This window comes from Motacilla alba, chromosome 21, assembly GCF_015832195.1.
Source record: "Motacilla alba alba isolate MOTALB_02 chromosome 21, Motacilla_alba_V1.0_pri, whole genome shotgun sequence".
Taxonomy (NCBI): Eukaryota; Metazoa; Chordata; class Aves; order Passeriformes; family Motacillidae; genus Motacilla; species Motacilla alba.
The window spans coordinates 5,450,354-5,469,421 of record NC_052036.1 but is presented as its reverse complement, the minus strand read 5'-3'; the positions used below and the strand labels follow the sequence as shown (position 1 = coordinate 5,469,421).

At 41.4% G+C, this 19,068-nt stretch overlaps 2 protein-coding genes across 9 annotated transcripts in view; one reads left to right on the top strand and one right to left on the bottom strand.

Annotated features, from left to right (window-relative positions):
* The window catches only part of MTOR (mechanistic target of rapamycin kinase), a 67,220-nt gene that overhangs the window by 35,790 nt on the left and 12,362 nt on the right, over window positions 1–19,068 (bottom strand). For 5 of the 6 annotated variants that reach the window (XM_038159590.1, XM_038159588.1, XM_038159592.1 and 2 more), the window contains 11 exons: window positions 18,663–18,913; window positions 17,781–17,822; window positions 16,596–16,682; window positions 15,855–16,022; window positions 14,526–14,638; window positions 13,511–13,673; window positions 13,165–13,257; window positions 12,334–12,480; window positions 11,411–11,553; window positions 10,665–10,827; window positions 10,408–10,553 (listed from right to left, as the gene is read on the bottom strand). In XM_038159590.1, the coding sequence (XP_038015518.1) occupies window positions 10,408–10,553; window positions 10,665–10,827; window positions 11,411–11,553; window positions 12,334–12,480; window positions 13,165–13,257; window positions 13,511–13,673; window positions 14,526–14,638; window positions 15,855–16,022; window positions 16,596–16,682; window positions 17,781–17,822; window positions 18,663–18,913 (1,516 nt within the window). The remainder of the gene's footprint in view (window positions 1–10,407; window positions 10,554–10,664; window positions 10,828–11,410; window positions 11,554–12,333; window positions 12,481–13,164; window positions 13,258–13,510; window positions 13,674–14,525; window positions 14,639–15,854; window positions 16,023–16,595; window positions 16,683–17,780; window positions 17,823–18,662; window positions 18,914–19,068) is intronic. The other variant, XM_038159593.1, reaches the window with a different exon arrangement.
* ANGPTL7 (angiopoietin like 7) lies at window positions 1,320–11,496 on the top strand. 3 transcript variants are annotated; one of them, XM_038159596.1, is made up of 6 exons: window positions 1,320–3,296; window positions 4,896–4,999; window positions 5,320–5,514; window positions 6,904–7,102; window positions 8,062–8,280; window positions 11,363–11,496. In XM_038159596.1, the coding sequence occupies exons 1-5, from the start codon at window positions 2,918–2,920 to the stop codon at window positions 8,229–8,231; spliced, it is 1,047 nt and encodes a 348-aa protein (XP_038015524.1). In that variant the 5' UTR covers window positions 1,320–2,917; the 3' UTR covers window positions 8,232–8,280; window positions 11,363–11,496. The 3 variants fall into 3 exon arrangements, with proteins under 3 accessions (XP_038015524.1, XP_038015523.1, XP_038015525.1); XM_038159595.1 differs by lacking the exon at window positions 11,363–11,496 and having other exon boundaries at window positions 1,322–3,296; window positions 8,062–9,608; XM_038159597.1 differs by lacking the exon at window positions 11,363–11,496 and having other exon boundaries at window positions 1,325–3,296; window positions 4,899–4,999; window positions 8,062–9,608.

The following is a 19,068-nucleotide window of genomic DNA, read 5'->3' as shown; positions in this document are numbered from 1 at the left end:
GAACAGTACAGAACAACTTCTGTCAGCTCCAACCACTGACCTAACCTGGCAGTGATCACCATCTGTAGCTATTGCTACCTCAGTGACCATATTCAGCTCTCCATGAAACTGGGAAAGACCCATCTTTCAAATATTCATAAAGAAGTCAAATTCCACTAAGGCTGATATCTCTGCCAAGGGATGTCTCTGCCCAAATCTCTTTTAATGTTTCCTCTAAAATAGTGACAGATGGGAAGATTTGTGCTTTTCCATTCCTACACAATATGTCTGTTGTCACCCTCTTACACAGAACAAAGTATTCTCTTTTAAAACAGGTAAATCAAAGTACCTGGAAGAAAGATGGTTTGCATTTGGATATACAAATTAGAAGCTGAATCCAAAATAAAACCCTGGCTGTCTTACTTCCAGTGAAATATTCCAGTTTAGGGAAGGGACTTGGAGGCCTTTGTGTGGTGTTTTGTAACATGTGTGCTCAGTTGAATCTTGGATCCTTTCAAAATTTGTATGATCCTTTCAGAATTTGTATAAAGAGGGAATGCATGGACCTACAAGTGGCTCCCCTCTTCCACATCTGTCCAAGACAGGAGAGTTGCAGTGAGTGGGAGCAGCAGCAGAATGGACAGAAGTCCTGTGTAACACAGTGGGGGTGTTAGCAGGGTGGCCTTTTGGGGCAGAGAAGCAGAGTCTGGCCTGTCCTATTTTCTGTTCCAACTTTGACAAAAACATGTTTCTCATCTCAGGAAGCCAGTGAAGAATTTGCCCCTGGGAATCACAGAAGCTCCAGCTGGAAGAGGGCTCAGACAGGATTAGAGGCAGAACAAAAAGGTCAGGCTTTCATCTGTGTGCAGTGGCACTTTCTGGTCTGAAGTATAAAAAGCAATTTTGCTATGGAAGGTTTCTGGAATGCCCATGACAAAAATTGACTGAAGCCTGTGGTCTGCTCTGGAGGTACCCTCTGTGCTTTAAACAAATTGTACTTGCCTATCTCTGGCAGTATCTCAGCTCACCAATCCCACACAGTGGCCTCACTAGCTGACACAACAGACTCAGTTGTTTTCTCCTGAGCACAGCACACAGCAGTCAGTCACCCACAAGACAACTGCTTGTTTGGAGAGCTCTAATTCTGACCTCCTTGTAAAGATTCCCTCTTCCTTCTCTATGAAAATTCAGGTTTACAAGACACCTGTATTCATGTTCCACTCCTGCAGTGCTTTGATGATTTCATCTCCCAACATCTTCACACTCTTGTGGGTCTGTTTTGGAGAAAAATACTAGCCAGCCCCAGTGAAAATCAGAGGCAATAACAAAGCATCAAGCAACAAGTGTATCAGAGCTGAGGAGGGAGAGAAACTGCATCAACAAGCAATTGTGCTTTCCATTTCTTTAAAAGCAAATGTCAGGTCAGCAAGGCTTTTCTAATGGTTCCTAATCAAGCAGAAATCCTGCAGCCACTTTGGATCAGCAAAAGAAGCCAAGATGGGATAGTGTGTGTCAGTTGGGTTTGTCCTAATGTCCTTTGTAAGAAGGGCAAGATTAGTTCTCCTTTGTTCCCTTGGACATCAAGAACCTTTCACAGCGTTTATGCAAGGAGCAGATACATGAGGCATTTAATCCTTTACTTCATCTTATTTCTGCCCATTATCATAATCCCAAATTTTGCAGGAAGATGCAAGAACCCACATGTTAAGCAATTACAGAGCAGCTGGCCTGAGGAGCAAAAACTTTTCCAGAAGGATCTAGAAGTAAGCCTGCAGCCTTCTGGAAAAGGCTGCACCTTTGCTGAAATGGTTTTATTTGGACATCAAGCTGCTATACTAAAATTCTGAACTGTTAAAAGATATAAAAGAGGAGGGGAAGTTGCCATCTCAGCCAGTTGAGACTGGACTAATACTATGAACGTCTAAAAATTTAAGATTTACTCTAAAATCTACTGTTTATGTAACTACAGATATTTTAATTAACCACAGATTTTCCTCTCAAAATCCTATTAATAAACTGGCCTGCCTAACACTGGAGTTAGATCACATTGCTGTAAAAACAACCCTGTGTAGATTTTACATTGACTCTCACCATTACTTAATGTCCTTTCACTTGCCCACTGAATAAACAGAGGAGTGAGTTTTTACTTACACATTCTGCAGATTTCATGTCATCCCACCCTCAGAGATCCCATTTCTAAAAGAACAGCAGTGGATTTCACAACATTAATAGTGCAGAGAACCCAGTATCCAGAGAGAAGAGGATTAGATGCTTAACTAATTAATTTGCTAAAATACTGTCTAAATTAAAAAATAATGCAACCACAGAGTTACCCCCTACAACTTCTGGGGTTGTAGTAGGACTTGTAGCAGCCAGAGCTACCTTCTAGGGAGTTACCTTCCTTGAACTTCTATAAACTCACCCATTTTGAACAGGCTTTTCACATTCTGGATCTCTAATGCTCTCATGTTATTTAAGTGCCAGGACTAGTCACCAAGAGGGCTCCAATCCAGCAGGCAATAATTGCTGGAAATTCTTCTCATTTCCTAACCCTCTCCTACACCCCTTCAAGACAGAACTGAGGGAAGTCTCTCCTGCTCTCCCCAACCTTTCCTGGCTAAAACCTGTTCCAATTTCACCCTGTAAACACCTGATATGAACAGATTAACTGGGAGGGGCCAGCAAGCTCTTCATAGTTTCAGGGGGGTGGAGGTAAACAGAAAAATAGTATATAAGATGCTTTGAGACAGACTTCCAAAGTGCATAGACTCTGACAGGAGGTGTCTGAAAAAAAGCCACTTCCTCAGGCTCCACCTTCAGAGACTCCCTTCATTGGAAGCAAGGAAGGTACCAGGCTGCTGCAGGAAATTTTATACCTATCCCAGCTGCGTTCAGACTACTGCAGTCAGCTGGAAGGTTTCTGTTGCTGTAAGCAAAAATGCCAGCAAGACCCACGGTTCAGCTGGCATGGCTCTGCATTGTCACTGTGGCTGTGACAATCTACCCAGCGCTGCTGCAGAAACCTCCCAAGAGGAGAATGATCAACGGGAATGCACAGCTGAAGATGCCAGGCTGCTGCGAGGAGATCAAGGAGCTCAAGCTGCAGGTAGCCAACCTGAGCAGAATGCTGCAGGAGCTGAGCAAGAAGCAGGAAGGGGACTGGGTGAATGTGGTGATGCAGGTGATGGAGCTGGAAGGGAGCACCAAGCAGATGGAGTCGCGCCTCATCGACGCCGAGAGCAAATACTCCGAAATGAACAACCAGATAGACATCATGCAACTCCAGGCAGCCCAGATGGTCACACAAACATCAGCTGGTAAGGAGGGAGTCACCAAGCTCCCAGATACTCCTCTCAATGCACAATTAATGACTAGTTCCTAGTGCTAGCATGTCCTGCTAACGTGGTTAGCAAGCATGCACACTGAAAACTGCTGCTTAGGCAGCGACCCTGAGAAAACTAGTTTGAATTTCTTCATCTGTATTTTTATATCTATGTCTGTTTTTAAGGAGTGCAAAAACTGAACAGATATTGCAGTTCTACAGTGAGGAATTCAGTCTAATAGTTCATTTTCTGAGCACTACACTAGCAATCCTAAAAGAATGGGAGCTGGCTTGGTAAGGGAATGGCTCTGGCAGTAATAACCTCTGAGCTCACAGAGCTGACAGGAGACTAGAAATTTTTAAAACAATTAGAAATGCTCTCCAGGAATTACTAAAGATTTGTAATTGTATCTTTATGACTATCTCTGAATCAGAGTAAAAAAGAGAGTGATCCATTATTTTTGAACGATAATTCTTAAAAATTCAAGGTTATAGATTGAATACAAACTGTGATATAGAATACAAACTGTGATTTATACCTAGCCAGACCACAGTTAAATTCTTCAAAATTCTCTTCCCTGAGGGAAAATGTCACTGCACACAGTGATTGCACAGGCCTGTACTCAATGTGGAATGCAGGTGCATTTTTAGGTCAGCTACCTGTAAAGGCACTTCTAGAAGAAAGCATCCTCTTCGCTGACTTTTCTCTTCAAATGAAATTCACTGCAAAGAGCTTAAATTGTCTCAGTCTCAACTGGGTTTGCCAAAAGACTTCATTTGGATTATTTTAACATTAAGGAAGAACTTCTAAATCTATTTACTTAATTCTTCCTCTAAAATAGTTCCACCTGGTTAGTTTTGACACATCACTATTTACAGTAGGCCTTAAAAAAAAGTTACACCATAACAAGTCTCTTAAAGCTGAAGAAAAAACAGTTACAAGCAGCAGAAACTGGCCCAGAAGGTATTTAAGACAGATGTGTCTCACCTCACTAGGTAAGAGACATTTTTGAAAACTGTCAGACATTATAAACTTCAGCTCATTCATCCTCCTCAAAATAACTATGTATTTTACCATCTTCAGATCAGCTCCTGCACCAGGAGGAAAAGAAGCTTTCACAGATTGACTGACTGCAGTTAAAAGGCACTTTCTGTCACATTTGCCAATGCAGAAAGGGCTGAACAAATATTCCTGATCCACAAACCTGGCCAACCTGTTCTCACACTCAAAACAGACAGCCTGCAGCAGGCTTGGTCATTGGATGAGTCTTTATTACTTGGTAGGGGAGCAGCAAATGTACTTTCAGCACAGACACACAGTGGCAATGTGATGTGAAAGCAGAGATGTCTTTTTGCATAGCAGAGGTTAAAAAAAATAAAATAAGTAAATTAATAAAAATCACAAAATCCCAGTGTTACAACACCTTTTGCCAATGCATACACTACTCACAACAAAGCAATTTCAGGAAAGCATCAGACTTGTGGAAAGCCTTCTTCATTACTCCTTGTGCTACAAACTAAACTTTGCAGAAAGCACCTTCACAGAAGAGGAGTTCTTGCTGCTCAGAGTCTCACTTTCTGGTTCTGATTCAAGTAGATGCTGTTTATGACTGCTCATCACTTTACCAGAGGAACTACCGAATTTCTGGGGTTTACAAGTTACCTCCTGATGAATTTTTGGGAATTCCAGATCTGGAGGTAAGGCTATTCAGTACACAACGTATATTACATGTTTTTTAAAATATAATCAAGAAATACCTCTCTACAGAGATGAAAAAGCACACACTAAGTTTTGGTACCCTGCACTTGCCATCAGCATCTTTATGTAAGCAAACTTGAAAGGATGGAAAGAGTGCATGCACATTTAAGAGAGAAAACAGAAAAAGAGTTTATCTAATAATTTTTTTGCCAGAGAAGTTTCTTCGGGGTGTGAAATCTGGAACAATGTCTTGTCTTAAGAGAATTGAACCTTCCTAAGTCTACTGACAAGTAACCACTGCCTTTTTTTCCTATTCCAGGTGTTCTGTGACATGGAGACAGATGGAGGTGGCTGGACTGTCATCCAAAGACGTAAAGTTGGTTTGACATCGTTCAATAGGGACTGGAAACAATACAGGGAAGGATTTGGCAATATTAAGGGAGATTTTTGGCTGGGAAATGAAAATATCTACCGACTTTCAAGACGCCCCACTGTTCTGCGAGTAGAGTTGGAGGTAATTAATCAGCTCTTAATTTCAGCAGCAAAAGGTTTTTTTGTTCCCCAGTACCAGATACCATCTCCTATCTTTCTAGGAGGCCCAAAGAATTTGCATGCTTTAATTACAGGAGAAGGAAGGAGGATCAATCTAGGAATACATTCAAACACAAGGCAGAAGTATCTTCTCCCCTGTGGAAAGTCAGCGGCACAACCTTCTGTCTGCACACACATCGTGTCCCCAGAACATGTGGGGCTCTTTGCAGAAGCCACTGCAGACAGAGATCAAACTGCTGATCATCTCAGATTTAAAAATTCAAAAAGAGATGTCCCATTAAGTTTCCAAGCCTGTGACATTTTGCAGCACCTCCTTCCAGCCTGGGTACAAGAGTTTGCATTGTGTTACCCTCAACTTCTTCAGTCTCTTAAAGGCTTGGATTTGACTGAGACTGGTTTATAGTTGGTACAATAGCTATGAGGGATGGGATATGTAAACTGAAAGGCTTAATATCTAAAAGTCACTGTTTCAGAGAGGAAAAAAATTACCTGAGGCAGCATGCTGACACAAGGATATTGAATGCAAGAGCTGCACATCAGGTTTCCTACAGATTGTACAATACCAGTGCAGATAAAACTTGGAAGTTTCATGCTTTGCTCTGGAAAGTTCCTTTGCCTTAACAGAGCAGTTTTTGCAGTCTGAGACAGTAAAAATACATGCATATAATCATGGATGTTGGAGTCTCTCGTAACTTATAGCATCCCGTGAACTCTCCCCCCTTGGTCAATCCCCAAGCCCTCAGTCCTGGAAATATTAACTACTACTTACCATAGAGTCATCCCTCCCAAAGGGAAAAACACTCTCCCCCATGGTCTTGGTGTCACAACTTCCTCTGGTTTCTCCTTCCCTTGCCACTGGCTGGGTTCCCCTGGTGGCCACCCCCCTAACCCCTGGAGTCCAGGCGCCTCTGCCCACCCCTTCCCCTCTATAAGCTGCCTGCTCCACGTGGTTCTTTCTCTTTCCTTGGGTTGTCCTTCAGCGACAGTGTTACTCTGCTGGAATAAAACCTTGCAAAAGAACCTTTCTTGCCTCTACTGCTGAGCCAGCTGCGGTGAGTGTTGCGTGGAGGTTTGACTGCATTGCCTGAATGTTAACTCAGCTTGCCTTTGACAGGAGAGGCTTGCTGGGGACAAGAGACAGGCAGCAGCACCTAACACTTTAACACCTGCATTTTTTATTGGCGCCCAACGCAGGGCTCGAGCCCACATCCCTGAAATTAAGATTTGCATGCTCTACAGACTGAGCTAGCCAGGCAGCAGACTTTTAACCTGAGCGTTCAGGGTTCAGGGCCCTGTTCGGGCAGCAGAACCGTTCCAACAGGACTGATTTCTTCTCCCCTGTTGTGTGCAGGACTGGGAAGGTAACACCCGCTATGCCCAGTACCAGCAGTTCACGCTGAGCAATGAAATAAACAGCTACCGGCTCTTTGTGGGGAACTACACCGGGAACACCGGGCGGGATTCCCTGCGCTACCACAACAACACGGCCTTCAGCACAAAGGACAAGGACAACGACAAGTGCGTGGATGACTGTGCCCAGTTCCGGAAAGGTAGAGCGCACAAACCCTTCCTGTCCCCAGAGAGCTGCTTGGGTCAGGTGTGGAGAGCCCAACGCTCCCTCTTTCCGTGCAACTAGTAACATCTGAGTGGCAAATCAAGGGAGAGGTGACCAGTTCTGGAAAATACACTTATGTGGGAAATCTGGCAGTTAAAGCTGATTTACAGAGCCACACTGTGCATTACAGACATCAGTACTCTAAAAATAACTGTGTGCTTTCCCCTACACACAGTTACCCAGCCCATTATAGTATCTGCCAGACTATCTCACATGCTGATAAAATACAGTGATACAGGAAGTTATTCCTTAATATCTGTCAGGTTCTTATTTTTTCTTGTATTTTCGTAAGTTTTCAATCCTAGTATTAGGCACCTGTAATTCCTCTCCTGTATTCACCTCCACATTCAGCTTGACTTGTGATCTTTATCACAACCCTATTACAAGCCTCTAATTTCAGAGGTCATTCTCTTAATTTAATTTAGTATATTTGAGTTCTGTCAAAGATAATTATCTTCATTACATCTTGCTCTTTAATTTCGCCATTGTGTCTCACACAACATGCAAATAAAACTGTTGACCTCAGCCTCAGTAAATACCCAGAGAGTTCCTGAACTCTGAAGATGCTCTGGCGAATTACCCAGATTCATTTCCTATGCTAATTCACTGAGTCAAAAACATGTCAAGGAAATATCCTAAGAGGAATGAGCAACTAAATTAAAAGCTACTGGACTAATTTGACTATAGAGCTGTAATACCTTTAAGTTCCTAAATATCTATATTAAGTTTTAAATTTACCTGCAACCTCAACTATCAGAGCCACAGGCTCCAGGGATTAAATGCTGCATTCTGCTCTCTGCCCTCCGGAACAAGTAGTAATCATTAATATAAATTAATGATATAAATATAATTAATATAAATTAATGTCAGGAATCTATTATGTTTCCTGCCAAGGTGGATATTGGTACAACTGCTGCACAGATTCCAATCTGAACGGGGTCTACTACCGCAAAGGAGAGCACACCAAGAACATGGATGGCATCACCTGGTACGGATGGCACGGCTCGACCTATTCACTCAAGAGAGTGGAGATGAAGATCCGGCCAGAGGATTTCAAACCATAGGAGAAATCAACGTTTGATTGTACAGCTACATGACTTCACCACGCAAAAGGTGGGCGATAAACAGCCAAACAATGTTCCATTTCATCCAATACATGCAACAGCTTTGTACTGGTGATGTGCACAACACTGCGACACCAGTCACAGCCACCAGTATTATCAGGACTCAGGCTTGTTTCCTCCTCTTCAGGCTCTTTCCAAAGGGAAAAATATTGTGTTAGAGTAGCTTAGAACTGAATGCACTTATAGCACCTTCAGAAAACCTATGGGTGTGTTTTCACTAGCAGTGTGATTACTGGGTTGCCTTAGTGCTATTAACCAGATAGGCAGGGACTGAAAAGCAAAGTCTGGCTTCCTTTCCTTCAGTGTCTGGAGCAAGCACTGCTAAGCAACTTCTTTCAAGAAGTACTCAAACCACAAAAGTTATGGACTCATTTCAAGCCAGAGGAATCAAACAGAAGTGCCCCCGATGCACTTTAGTGTATAGTAAGTGGCTTACTCTCCCACAGAAGAAAGAACAAAGCTCAAAAATGTGGTGTTAATTTGCATTGTCCAGATTCTCCCCTGACCTTTTACTGCCACCTCCTGCTGCTGCCTCAAATAATTCCCACTGAAGGCTGCCCTAACAAACAGTAACACCAGAGGAGGATTTGTCCCATGGGCCCTCCAATGTTTATTTCTATCCACACAGATCACCTAAATGCTGATGAAAACTAGGAAACAACTTTGTGGGCTGTTCCCAAACTGTGTTCAGGTTAGAATACAAACATGCTGTATGTCAGTAAGGCTGAGTGTGAGCAGCAGGTTAGCAAAAAAAAGTCCAGATGCAGCCAAAGAACTCAATTCCAACATTAAAACCACTGTATTCATGAGCAGAACACTAGTACAGACCAGAGAATCCCTAAGTGCCAAAAATTATTTCACCATGAGGGAATGTTTGCTAACACAGCAGATTGAGGAGTATCAAAATCTGTTTCAACTTCCCAGTAGGAAGTTACCTAGAGATAGTCTGTCAAAAACAGTAAACTTCTCCCTCGCATAACACAGTGTTAAAGGTAACAGTTAAAAAAGAATGAGACTCCTCCTATAGCCCTACCATTGTTTGAGTATGTTGGAAAAAGATTGTTATAATTAATATATCTATTTTTATTCATCTTGAAGAGAGTTTGAATCTAGATTAGGTTGTTCGGTCCTGTCTGAAATGGAAGATAAAGGTGTCTTGGGAATTTACATATGTTCAAATATTCATAATGCAATTTTCAACTGTGTGGAACTATAGTTGGAACTATTTTAACTGTGGTCTACAATGGATTTTTAAGGGTTTCTAAAACTTTTTCATTTCTAATAAATTGTTTCATTTTTAAGTGTGCTTTACATCAATTCTTTGCTCCTTAACTTGCTTTTTGATACACAAAAAAACAACTGCATAAGCAACTGAGACCAAGAAAAAAATACACTGAATTCTATATTTTTCTCAATAACATGAGGCAGAATGAACGGTGAAAAAATAATAGAAGAGAAAAAAATTGGAAAACACAATTCCAAGGAAGTAGGAGGGTTGAAAAATTCACTGCATAAAGACAAAGTTAAGTTTCAGCTCAACCAAAATCAATTTGTTCATCTCAAATAGCTGAGCTAACATTTCTGTGATATGGAATAGAGATTCACATTTTAAAACATGTAGTTTAGCATCAAATCCCATGCAGGTTATTTCAGGCTAACATCTGCTTCACTCACCAAGCTCAGAAACAACACATCATTTATAGTATCTTCTATTTGACATAAGAGCAATGAGACCTGTCTAAGCTAAATCAGCAGAATGTGATGAGAAATTTTAATTACAAACTTCAACTTTTCTGACTTATTTATATGGAGGTATAGAAATCTGTCTCATTCAACCTGCAGCCATTTCATGATATTCCATAGTGAACTGGAAGGGTGAGAGAGGGGAATCAGAACTTTTTCCTGCACTTCTTCCTGCAAAACTTCCCTGGGCTTCTATCACAGTTTTAACCACACAGTAGAAGGACAGAACTCAGCAGCTAAAATTGCACATTTGCAAGTAGTTTAACAACATCTTGTGACAGACTGAAGTCCTAAGAACTGCCTAGATTAATCCTAGTTGTACCTTAAACTGTAGCTACTGCAAGAGAATAAATCTCACCAGTTGTGGTCCTACCTGATAAGAGACTCCAAAATAGCTGGGGTGGGACCCTTCTGAAATTCCAGCTCTTTGTAGTGAAGGGCCTTAGCATATGCTCGACATTTGGCAGCTCTTTCCCCCAGAAGGACAATGCCATTGTCATCTCTCAAAGGCAGTGGGCCCTGGGAGGGAGCACACACATCAAAAACAGGATGAGTATTACAAAGTGATGAACTCCACACAGAACAGCCACCACAACAGCACTAGAAGGAGCTGCCCAACAGCATCTCTACCTTGTCACTGTGCTCCATGAATTCTGCCAGGTTCAGGAGAGTCTGAGTGACTTCTGCAATGTCCTGAGAAGTCAAGGCCAACTCAATGCTTCGGATCAGCTCATCCTGCTGGTCCTCATTCAGTTCAGACCAGCATGAAACAAAAGCAGCATTGAAGAGGTCTCTGGGGAGGAACACAAAAGACAGTGTGAGGTGGGGATTCATGAGAAGAAGTGTGTTTGACAGTGGGCTCACATTCTTAACCAGAGAGCTAAAAAATACACTTACATGCCTGCCTGCAATAAACAGTGATTAGCTTTGATACAGCTAACTTCTGTGAAACCTTCATTTAAAAAATATAGACTAGGCTGGTATACTACAATAATAGAAATATTGTGCTATCATATGCCATCAAAGTTGTAAAAAACCGCTGCAGTTTATTCCACTCAGATGCATTTTTATTCCCCACAGTAAATACTCAATACAATAATTTCATACTCTGCTGTTTTTCCAGCTTCACTTTTGTGCATTACCTTATTTCTGGACTAACATGCAGAATTTCAATGAAAGATTTTGTACAAATCATGGAGCAGCCAACTAGAAAGGGTGGAAATAAAATCAAGCTGTTGGCTCTTTGATTTATGCCAAAGCAGGAACTGTCTCTATTTGTGAAACCTAAGAGCTTCTAAATAACCTTCTATTTTCCTTATAATATCCAGCTTCCATCTGCCATTTCAAGTGAGATAAAAAATCCAGAAATACTGTACCGAGCCATGGGATTATAGGCCTGAGCCAGGGCCCAACATGAGCGCAGGGATGGTGAGGAAGAATCTTTCAGCAGCTCCAAACTCAGTCTCCTTAACCATTCCAACCAGTCATCCTTGGAAACTCTTCTTGCTGCCCCCCAGGCCTGCAGTACAAAGGAAGACAATTCACCTACCAAACAAAGCACTATTCAAGAGCACAAGAAATCCATCAGCAGGCAGCATTAACTTCTTTGTAGCTCCAAACCACATGCTGAGAACTCCTTTTCAATTTCCTGAAATCCATTACCTTTACTAGACAATCTGCAGTACTTAAGTCTCATGTCTAAGAAATCTTCCCTAAATGTACTCCTGCCATGACATGGCAAGTATTAACATGAACAATCCTTTCTCTACAAACATACACGTTGAGCTGAAGACACTGTTGAAATCAGCTTAAAAAAACTTAATGCATTTAGAATTACATTTTTAAGTCCAGCATTTTCAAACCAATCCATCCCATTACTGAACTGTGTGCTGCATGCATGTACTGTTCAAACTAGCCAGTGCTTCTGCCTTCAAGAAAATATAAAACTGGGATGTAAGAGGAGCAAAAGCAAAAATACAAAAAACAGGAGAGGCTCTGAAACAAGATGTCTCTAATGGCAAGAGATTATTCACTGTGATCTAGAAAGTCTTGTTCATACTTAACAAGCAAGTGTAAAGGTTACTTCACAGCCATTCACTCCTATCTTAAAAGTTGCTCAGCACCTTCTAATTTTAAAGAGTCTCAGACACTACTTTGACTTCAGTTTTGTACAAAAGAGAAAAGCAACATAAAAGCAATATAAATAAATGTAGTTCAGATGCATCAGACAAAACTCCTTCAGTGTGACACATTAGCTCCCTCCAGTAGCAAATTCACACTGTGAAGGCTCTAGTCTTACCTTCTGCAGGTTGATGGTGCTCACATGCAATTTCTTCATGGGGCCTGTTTCCACAGGACCAGTGGCTGAAGTTTCTCCCTGGTTGCTTCTCAACATTCGATGCTGATAAATCAGGGGATCCTCCTCTTCATCAGCAAGAGTGTAACCCTACAATAATTGGTTTACAGTGAAGATCACACCACACATACAAAACCAATTCTTAACAAGCCAAAAAAAAAGAGCACTTGCAGGAAAATCTTACAGCAAAATCTTACAGCAAAATCTGTGAAGCAAATAACCACGTTTCATTATAAAGATTACACCTTCTAAGCCAGAGAACTCTAAATGATATCCCTTTGCTACTCAAGGTAACTGTCAAGAACTCTTAGCTCCTAGTATAAAAAGCCAAAATAATGTACATTGAAACAAGCACTATTGCCTATTTGACTTGCTAGTTGCTTGTTTCACACAAATTGTGAACCAGTTATTAAATTTTTAAAATGTAAGACATTCCACAGAAAATACTGAGATAACAAGGTCTCCTCAAGTCCTGAAACCACGGGAAAATAGGATAAATTCACGTTTAAGAGAAGAATAGTAATGACACTGTCTATAGGTCTAAGTTCTAGGGAAGAACTTGCCATGATTTTTCTGTAGGAAATATTTAATATCAGTGGACAAAAAAATTCCCATTGCAACCTCAAAGTTGCATTAAAAAGCTGCACTTAACAGAGAAACTGAGCAACAACCACTCCTCATTTTATCAGTAAATCCAAGTGAAGGTTCCAGCTACATCTGTTTCAACATGACAATATGGCAAAAGTGCAAACAACTGTACACTTGTCAGCTTACCTTTACAATTCTGCAGATGAGAACATCGTAGCGCTGATGGTTAATTCTGTGTCGCACCAGGACTTTGTTCACCATTGGGATAAAAATTTGGTACTGTAAAAGGGAATGCATCGTAAACTTGTTACTCAGTGGCACCAAGAGCAGTAAAATTCCATCACATTGTTTCATTGATGAGACACCAATTCTGACAGTTTGATTTCAGTAACTCTCAATTCCAGAAAGAAACCAAGAAGAAAAATCAGTTCTCTTGGAAATCCGTGAGTACATTACAAACGTCAACTTCAAAGCCTTGATCTCTGGGACAGTCACACCTTCTGTGAGCTTTCAAGCCAAAGAATAATATTACCTTCTTTCCCAGCTGGAACACCAGAGAGGAGAGGGTGTCCATTGCAGTTGTTCGCAGCTCAGGGCTCTGATCTAGTGTTCGTACGATGGGGTGAATGATCCGCGATGCGTAATCCGTGAAATCCAGCGACTCTGTCAAGCGGTCCACTGTTTCCAGAGCAGCTCTTAAGTCAGAGCAAAAAGAGGGAAGAACTTATCTCTCAGAGTGTTAAGAAAGAAGAAACAAGAAAAATTATTAAAGTGCTCAGTCCTCCTAGGATTAATAACAACAGGAAAAACAGGTCACCAGTGTAGTTATGATATTTTATGAAAATCCTTTTGTCAGGATTTTCTTCTCCTGAGAAGCTGAGGGCCTCAGCTTCAAGATGTAAACAATAACTATCTGCTGCTGTGGAATGCAACAGGTGCTTCCTTGATTGGTCCATGTGAGGTGTTTCCACTTAATAACCAATCAAGAAGGCAGTTGGTTGAGACTCTCTGGGAGTCACAAGCCTTTGTTATACATTCCTTTCTATTCCTGTCTTGCCTTCTGATGCATCTTTCTCTCTGTTCTTTTAGTATAGATTTAGTGTGTTTTTTTAATATAATATATATCATAATATAATAAACCAGCCTTCTGAAACATGGAGTCAAGATTTCTGCATCTCTCACCTTTGTCCTGGCTGCCCTGAAGACCACACACCAGAACTCTGTTAAAGCAGCTAGTACTTGCAGGACAGTTTGCAAGTGACTAAAATACTGGCAGGTGACAATCAGAAAATTTTAAAAACCCCAAAGAAACAACAACAACAAAGAAACCCAAACCAACAAACAACAACCAAAAGCCACCAACAAACCCAAAAAACTGGTAACACTGCTGTGATATCCAAACAAAAATGGCCTTCCACAATGATTTAACACAGAAAAGCTGAGGAAGGGACTAAGTGGTATTTGATTGTAAATGTTCAGCCACTGCAGAACTTGGATATCACAGGTGAAACTACAATGAGAGAGACTGCAAAGCCACCAGCACTTACTTGCGAGCCACCACAGGGACATCTGGGGCATCAAATAGCTTTACAATGGGAGGTAGTAACAAATGCAGGTAGTCATCCAGGTTAGCTCCAAAGAGCTGGATTGCATTAAGGAGCTGGAGAGAAAAATCATAGAAGACTAGAATGTCAAGAGGTTTGAACAGATCTTAAAAGATCATCTAGTCACAACCCCCCTGCCATGGGCAGGGACACCTTCTACTAGACCAGGTCGCTCAAGGCCATATCTAACCTGACGTTGAACCCTGCCAATGTTGGGGCATCCACAACTCCCATGCACAACCTGGTCCAGTGTCTCATCACCCATGCAGTAAAGAATGTCTTCTTAGTATCTAACCTAAATGTCCCCTCTTTCAGTTTGTACCTGTTACTCCTTCTCCTGTCACTACAGTTCCTGACAAAGTGTCTCTCTCTGGCTGCCCTATAGCTCCTTTCATATAGTGGGTCTCCATACAACCTTTTCCTCTCCAGGCTGAAGAGCCTCAACTTTCTCAGCCTGTCTTCATAGGGGAGGTGCTCTAGTCCTCTTATCAACTTTGTGGCTTCCTCTGGACCTACTCAAACAGTTTAATGTCCTTCTTACACTGAGGACACCAAAACTGTACACAATGCTCCAAGTTGGGTCTCACAAGAGTAGAACAGAAGGGGAGAATCAAATGCTTCAACCAAAAGGACCCAGTGTGACTCAAAGTCAGGGATGAGATCCATTTTAAGCAAGTCAGTACCTGTCACCACATTTCTCTTCACAGAGAAAAGCAAGGCACAATTCTTCCCAAGAATATATCTGGGTTTCACATTCTCTGAACCTCAGAGAAAGGAAAAACAATTCTTGTCATTTGATGTGCCTGTGTTTGTGCAAAAGTAGAATGCAATACTGCTTACCTAAAGTGATGGTGTTTTGTTTCCTTGGCCTGTCAGGGCCAAGTGTGTGTGTGTGTGTGTGTGTGTGTGTGGGGATTGTCGGCTGACAGCCACAAGATTCTGTGCAGTGTGTGCAAGGTTGAGTGCTTGGCAGATTCAGTTTAGATGTAATATAATATAATAAAGTAATTAATTAACCTTCTAATAAAATAGAATAAAAGACATGATTCTCTCCCCCTTGTTGAAAACAAAAATATCATTGATAAGTATCCAGTGAAAGTTTCTTCAACCCTACACTTTAAACAACTGTCTGGATCATTTCACACCAAGCCACTGCTGAACTGCACCCATCCCATTTGATTGTGCAGCACACAAGCAAGGAGCCTGGCTGAGCATGGCAGGCTGGGAGCACACGTGCCTGGGCAGTGCCCAAAGCACAGCAGCCCCACTCACCTTCACAGAAACAATGCGACCCTGACTGTTGTCGTGCATGAAGACCCGTAACATGTGAGGAATGAGCTGAGGCAGGTAAAGCTTGAATTCACCTCCTAGAGCTACCACAATCTGCTCAATCAGTAGGATAATTGTGCTTTGTATGGAGTTGTTCATAACCCAGAAGTCCTAGAGAAGAAAGAAAAAAAAAAAGGGAAAAAAAAATCCAGCAGTTCTTCAGCTGAGCTGTACCAATTACAGGAAAAGCAAACTGTAGGAGACAGCCTGTAGATAAATTCAAGATTGCAAGGAAGGACTACACTTCCTGCTTTTTAAACACTCTGCCCTTCCAATACATTCACAGTTGTTGAAAACAACCTCTGGAAAACTGATTTTTTTTCCTAATCCTTCTACAAGTTTGCAAACATTTAGTGAAAATTACATTAAATGACACCTATTTATGAACTCCAGGTATCTTTTGCTAAAACTATGTTTCTGAAAGCAGTAAGTGCACAAAATCCAAGTGCTGAAAAGAACTCAGTCACTATCAGAACCTGGAGCTACACTTACTTCAGTTACTACCAATAATGTATATTGTAACTTCAAATAAATAGTATTTCAAAATACAATTATTACTTCAAATATATGCAACTCTGCACTTCATATGAACTTCTTAAGTAGTTGATACTCTTCATAAGTTATTTGAAAAAGACTGTCCATGTTTCTGTGACAGTAAAGTACTGGCATAAAGATTGCACTCACTCTCATCAGGGTGACAATTTCATCCATATAGGGCCGAATATGACTTCTCACAAAGGACACCAACATTCCCAGCTGCTGGAACAGGAACTGGAAGGAAGAAACGTGTAATAATCAGTGAGCTTATCCAAATATCAAAGCCACTGGGTAAAGAGTTTCACAGGCAATTGCAAGCTCATTTATCAAACAAATAGCATGCATAGCTCCCATCTGCTCAAAATCTGGGGCTAAATTCTTGGCAGCTTCAGCTCAGCAGTGTGGGTTTTGTGGGTTTTCATGGGTTTTGGGTTTTTGGTTAATTTTTATTGTTGTTGGTTTTTAAGAGGGCAGTGAGGAAGAAAAGTGATTTTGGGTTTATTGGTTGGGTTTCCCCCCAGCTTGCCTAAAAAAAAAATTTGTGAGCTCAAAGCCTCAGACACTCAAGCACACAAACAGGGGTTTATAAAGTCCCAGCAAATCTACAGTGTCAGAACAGACTTGCAAGCACAGACACCTCAATTACAGTGTTTGTAATTTATGTTTGAAGGATGCTTCCAAAAATTTAGCCCCTAGTCTTTTCCCCCTGCCTGAAAACCAAACTGACACACATTTTAAGATACTCCTTCTGTACTTTTTCCCATCCTCCACAAGATATATTGGTGAAAAGTTACTGGGGAACGCAGTTAGGTCCTTGCCAGAAACACTGCACTTTTTAAAAGGTGGTTGATTACACCATTCATTCTTCACCACCAAGAAGAATTTTGACTTAGACAATTTTATTTGGATGCACTGTGACAGTTTTGCAATTCCTTCCACCACAATACAATCTTAAACATCCAATTGTGACAATGATTTTACTCTTTAAATTAGTATGAAATCATGTGGGCTAAATCACTTTGATGTAGACAGTCTATTTTCTCTACAAAAAATAGGAAAATGTAAGTTATTGTCTACTAAATTTCATTTCTTCATGCAGTTTTTGAAGACTACAGTCACAAAATACAACATGGAGCTCATAAAAAGAGATAACACTTTCATGAGAACTAAATAAGAAATAATCTCAGCTTCTTTAGTGAGAACAGCACACATACATTTACCAAAGATGAACTCTGAGCTCCTGTACTGTGCCTATTTTTTGGTGAAGTGAGAGGATGCTTACATACAGGACAAGGACCTTCCTCTTTTAGGCTTTATGTCACGCATACCCACCTCAGCTCTTCTCCCCAGTACACTTTCACCATCTTCTTTTACCTGAAAATTTTTAAACAGAGTGTGCACAAGTGCATAGCTTTCAAGCAAGTTAGATCAGTCAGGTCTAGAACCTCAGACAACCCAGACACGAGATGCTTTCCTTACAATCTGAGTAGCAGTTCAGGCTGGGAGAAAACAGCAGTTCTGCAGCAGAGCTGGGATTCTGCTAAGGGAGCACCTATAAAACACAGCAGCAATAAGGAGTGCAAACTGCCCTTCACACCCCAGAGCGCCTGGCTGCCTGAGGAAGAGCCATGGCAAACAGCAGCCATCTCTGGTTAGGGGAACCTTAAGCCCATCATGATCTTCACACAATTCTCATTTCCTTCTATAACTGTAAGTGGGAAGGAAGAGAAAGCACTGCTGTGGAATCACCACCCATGTTGCTCTAAATGTTAGCAGACTGTATCAAATTGATTTTTCCTTCTCAGAGATGAGCCAAAGTAAATGACTGCATCAGAAATTTGAAGAATCTACCCCTATTATTTAATAATACTGTTTGCCACAGAGTATTAACACAGAGATCACTGAAAGATCTGGAAGCTGCATAGATGTTTTCCTGAACAGGAACAGCTTGGTGAAAATACAGAATCAAATCCTGGCCTTCCAAGGATTATGCTCAGAAGCAGCCGTTTCCATAAAAAGCAGAGAAATTGTTTGCACTGGGCATTCCAGTAATTGCTCACAGAGGGGAAAAAGCAAAGCTGAGCCTCACTTCTGCAGTGTGCTTGGCATCAACACATAGCACAGCAATGCCCAAAGCCAGCCACAGTCTCTTCAAGAAATGGATTCTTATTTTCATACAGTGGAACAGGAAGGAGTGGTCCCTGGCACACTCACCTCTCGGATGGCACCGTCACACACCCGTATTACATTAAGGAATGTTGGCATGACCTGGGGCAGGAACTGCACACACTTCAGTCCAAGAGATTTGAAAATAAAGGTGATGGCCTGAACTACCATAGTGTGGTGCTGGGACAAGGATTGGTCTCGGAAAATTCTCATCAGTGCCACCATAGAGACAGCTGGATAGAACTCATCCAGAGGGAGGTTGCCCATGTTCACCAACATCTCACTGGTGCTGTAGTCAGCTAGGAGAAAGAAGGCAGTGTCATGAGCTAGGTAATAAAAGATCTTCAATATGGGTTCAGGAACACCTAAGTGTAAATTGAAAGCATGTACACTAAAAATTCTTGAAGAAGAAGAGACAAACTGATAACAAAACAGTCAAGATCTGTTTGTAAAT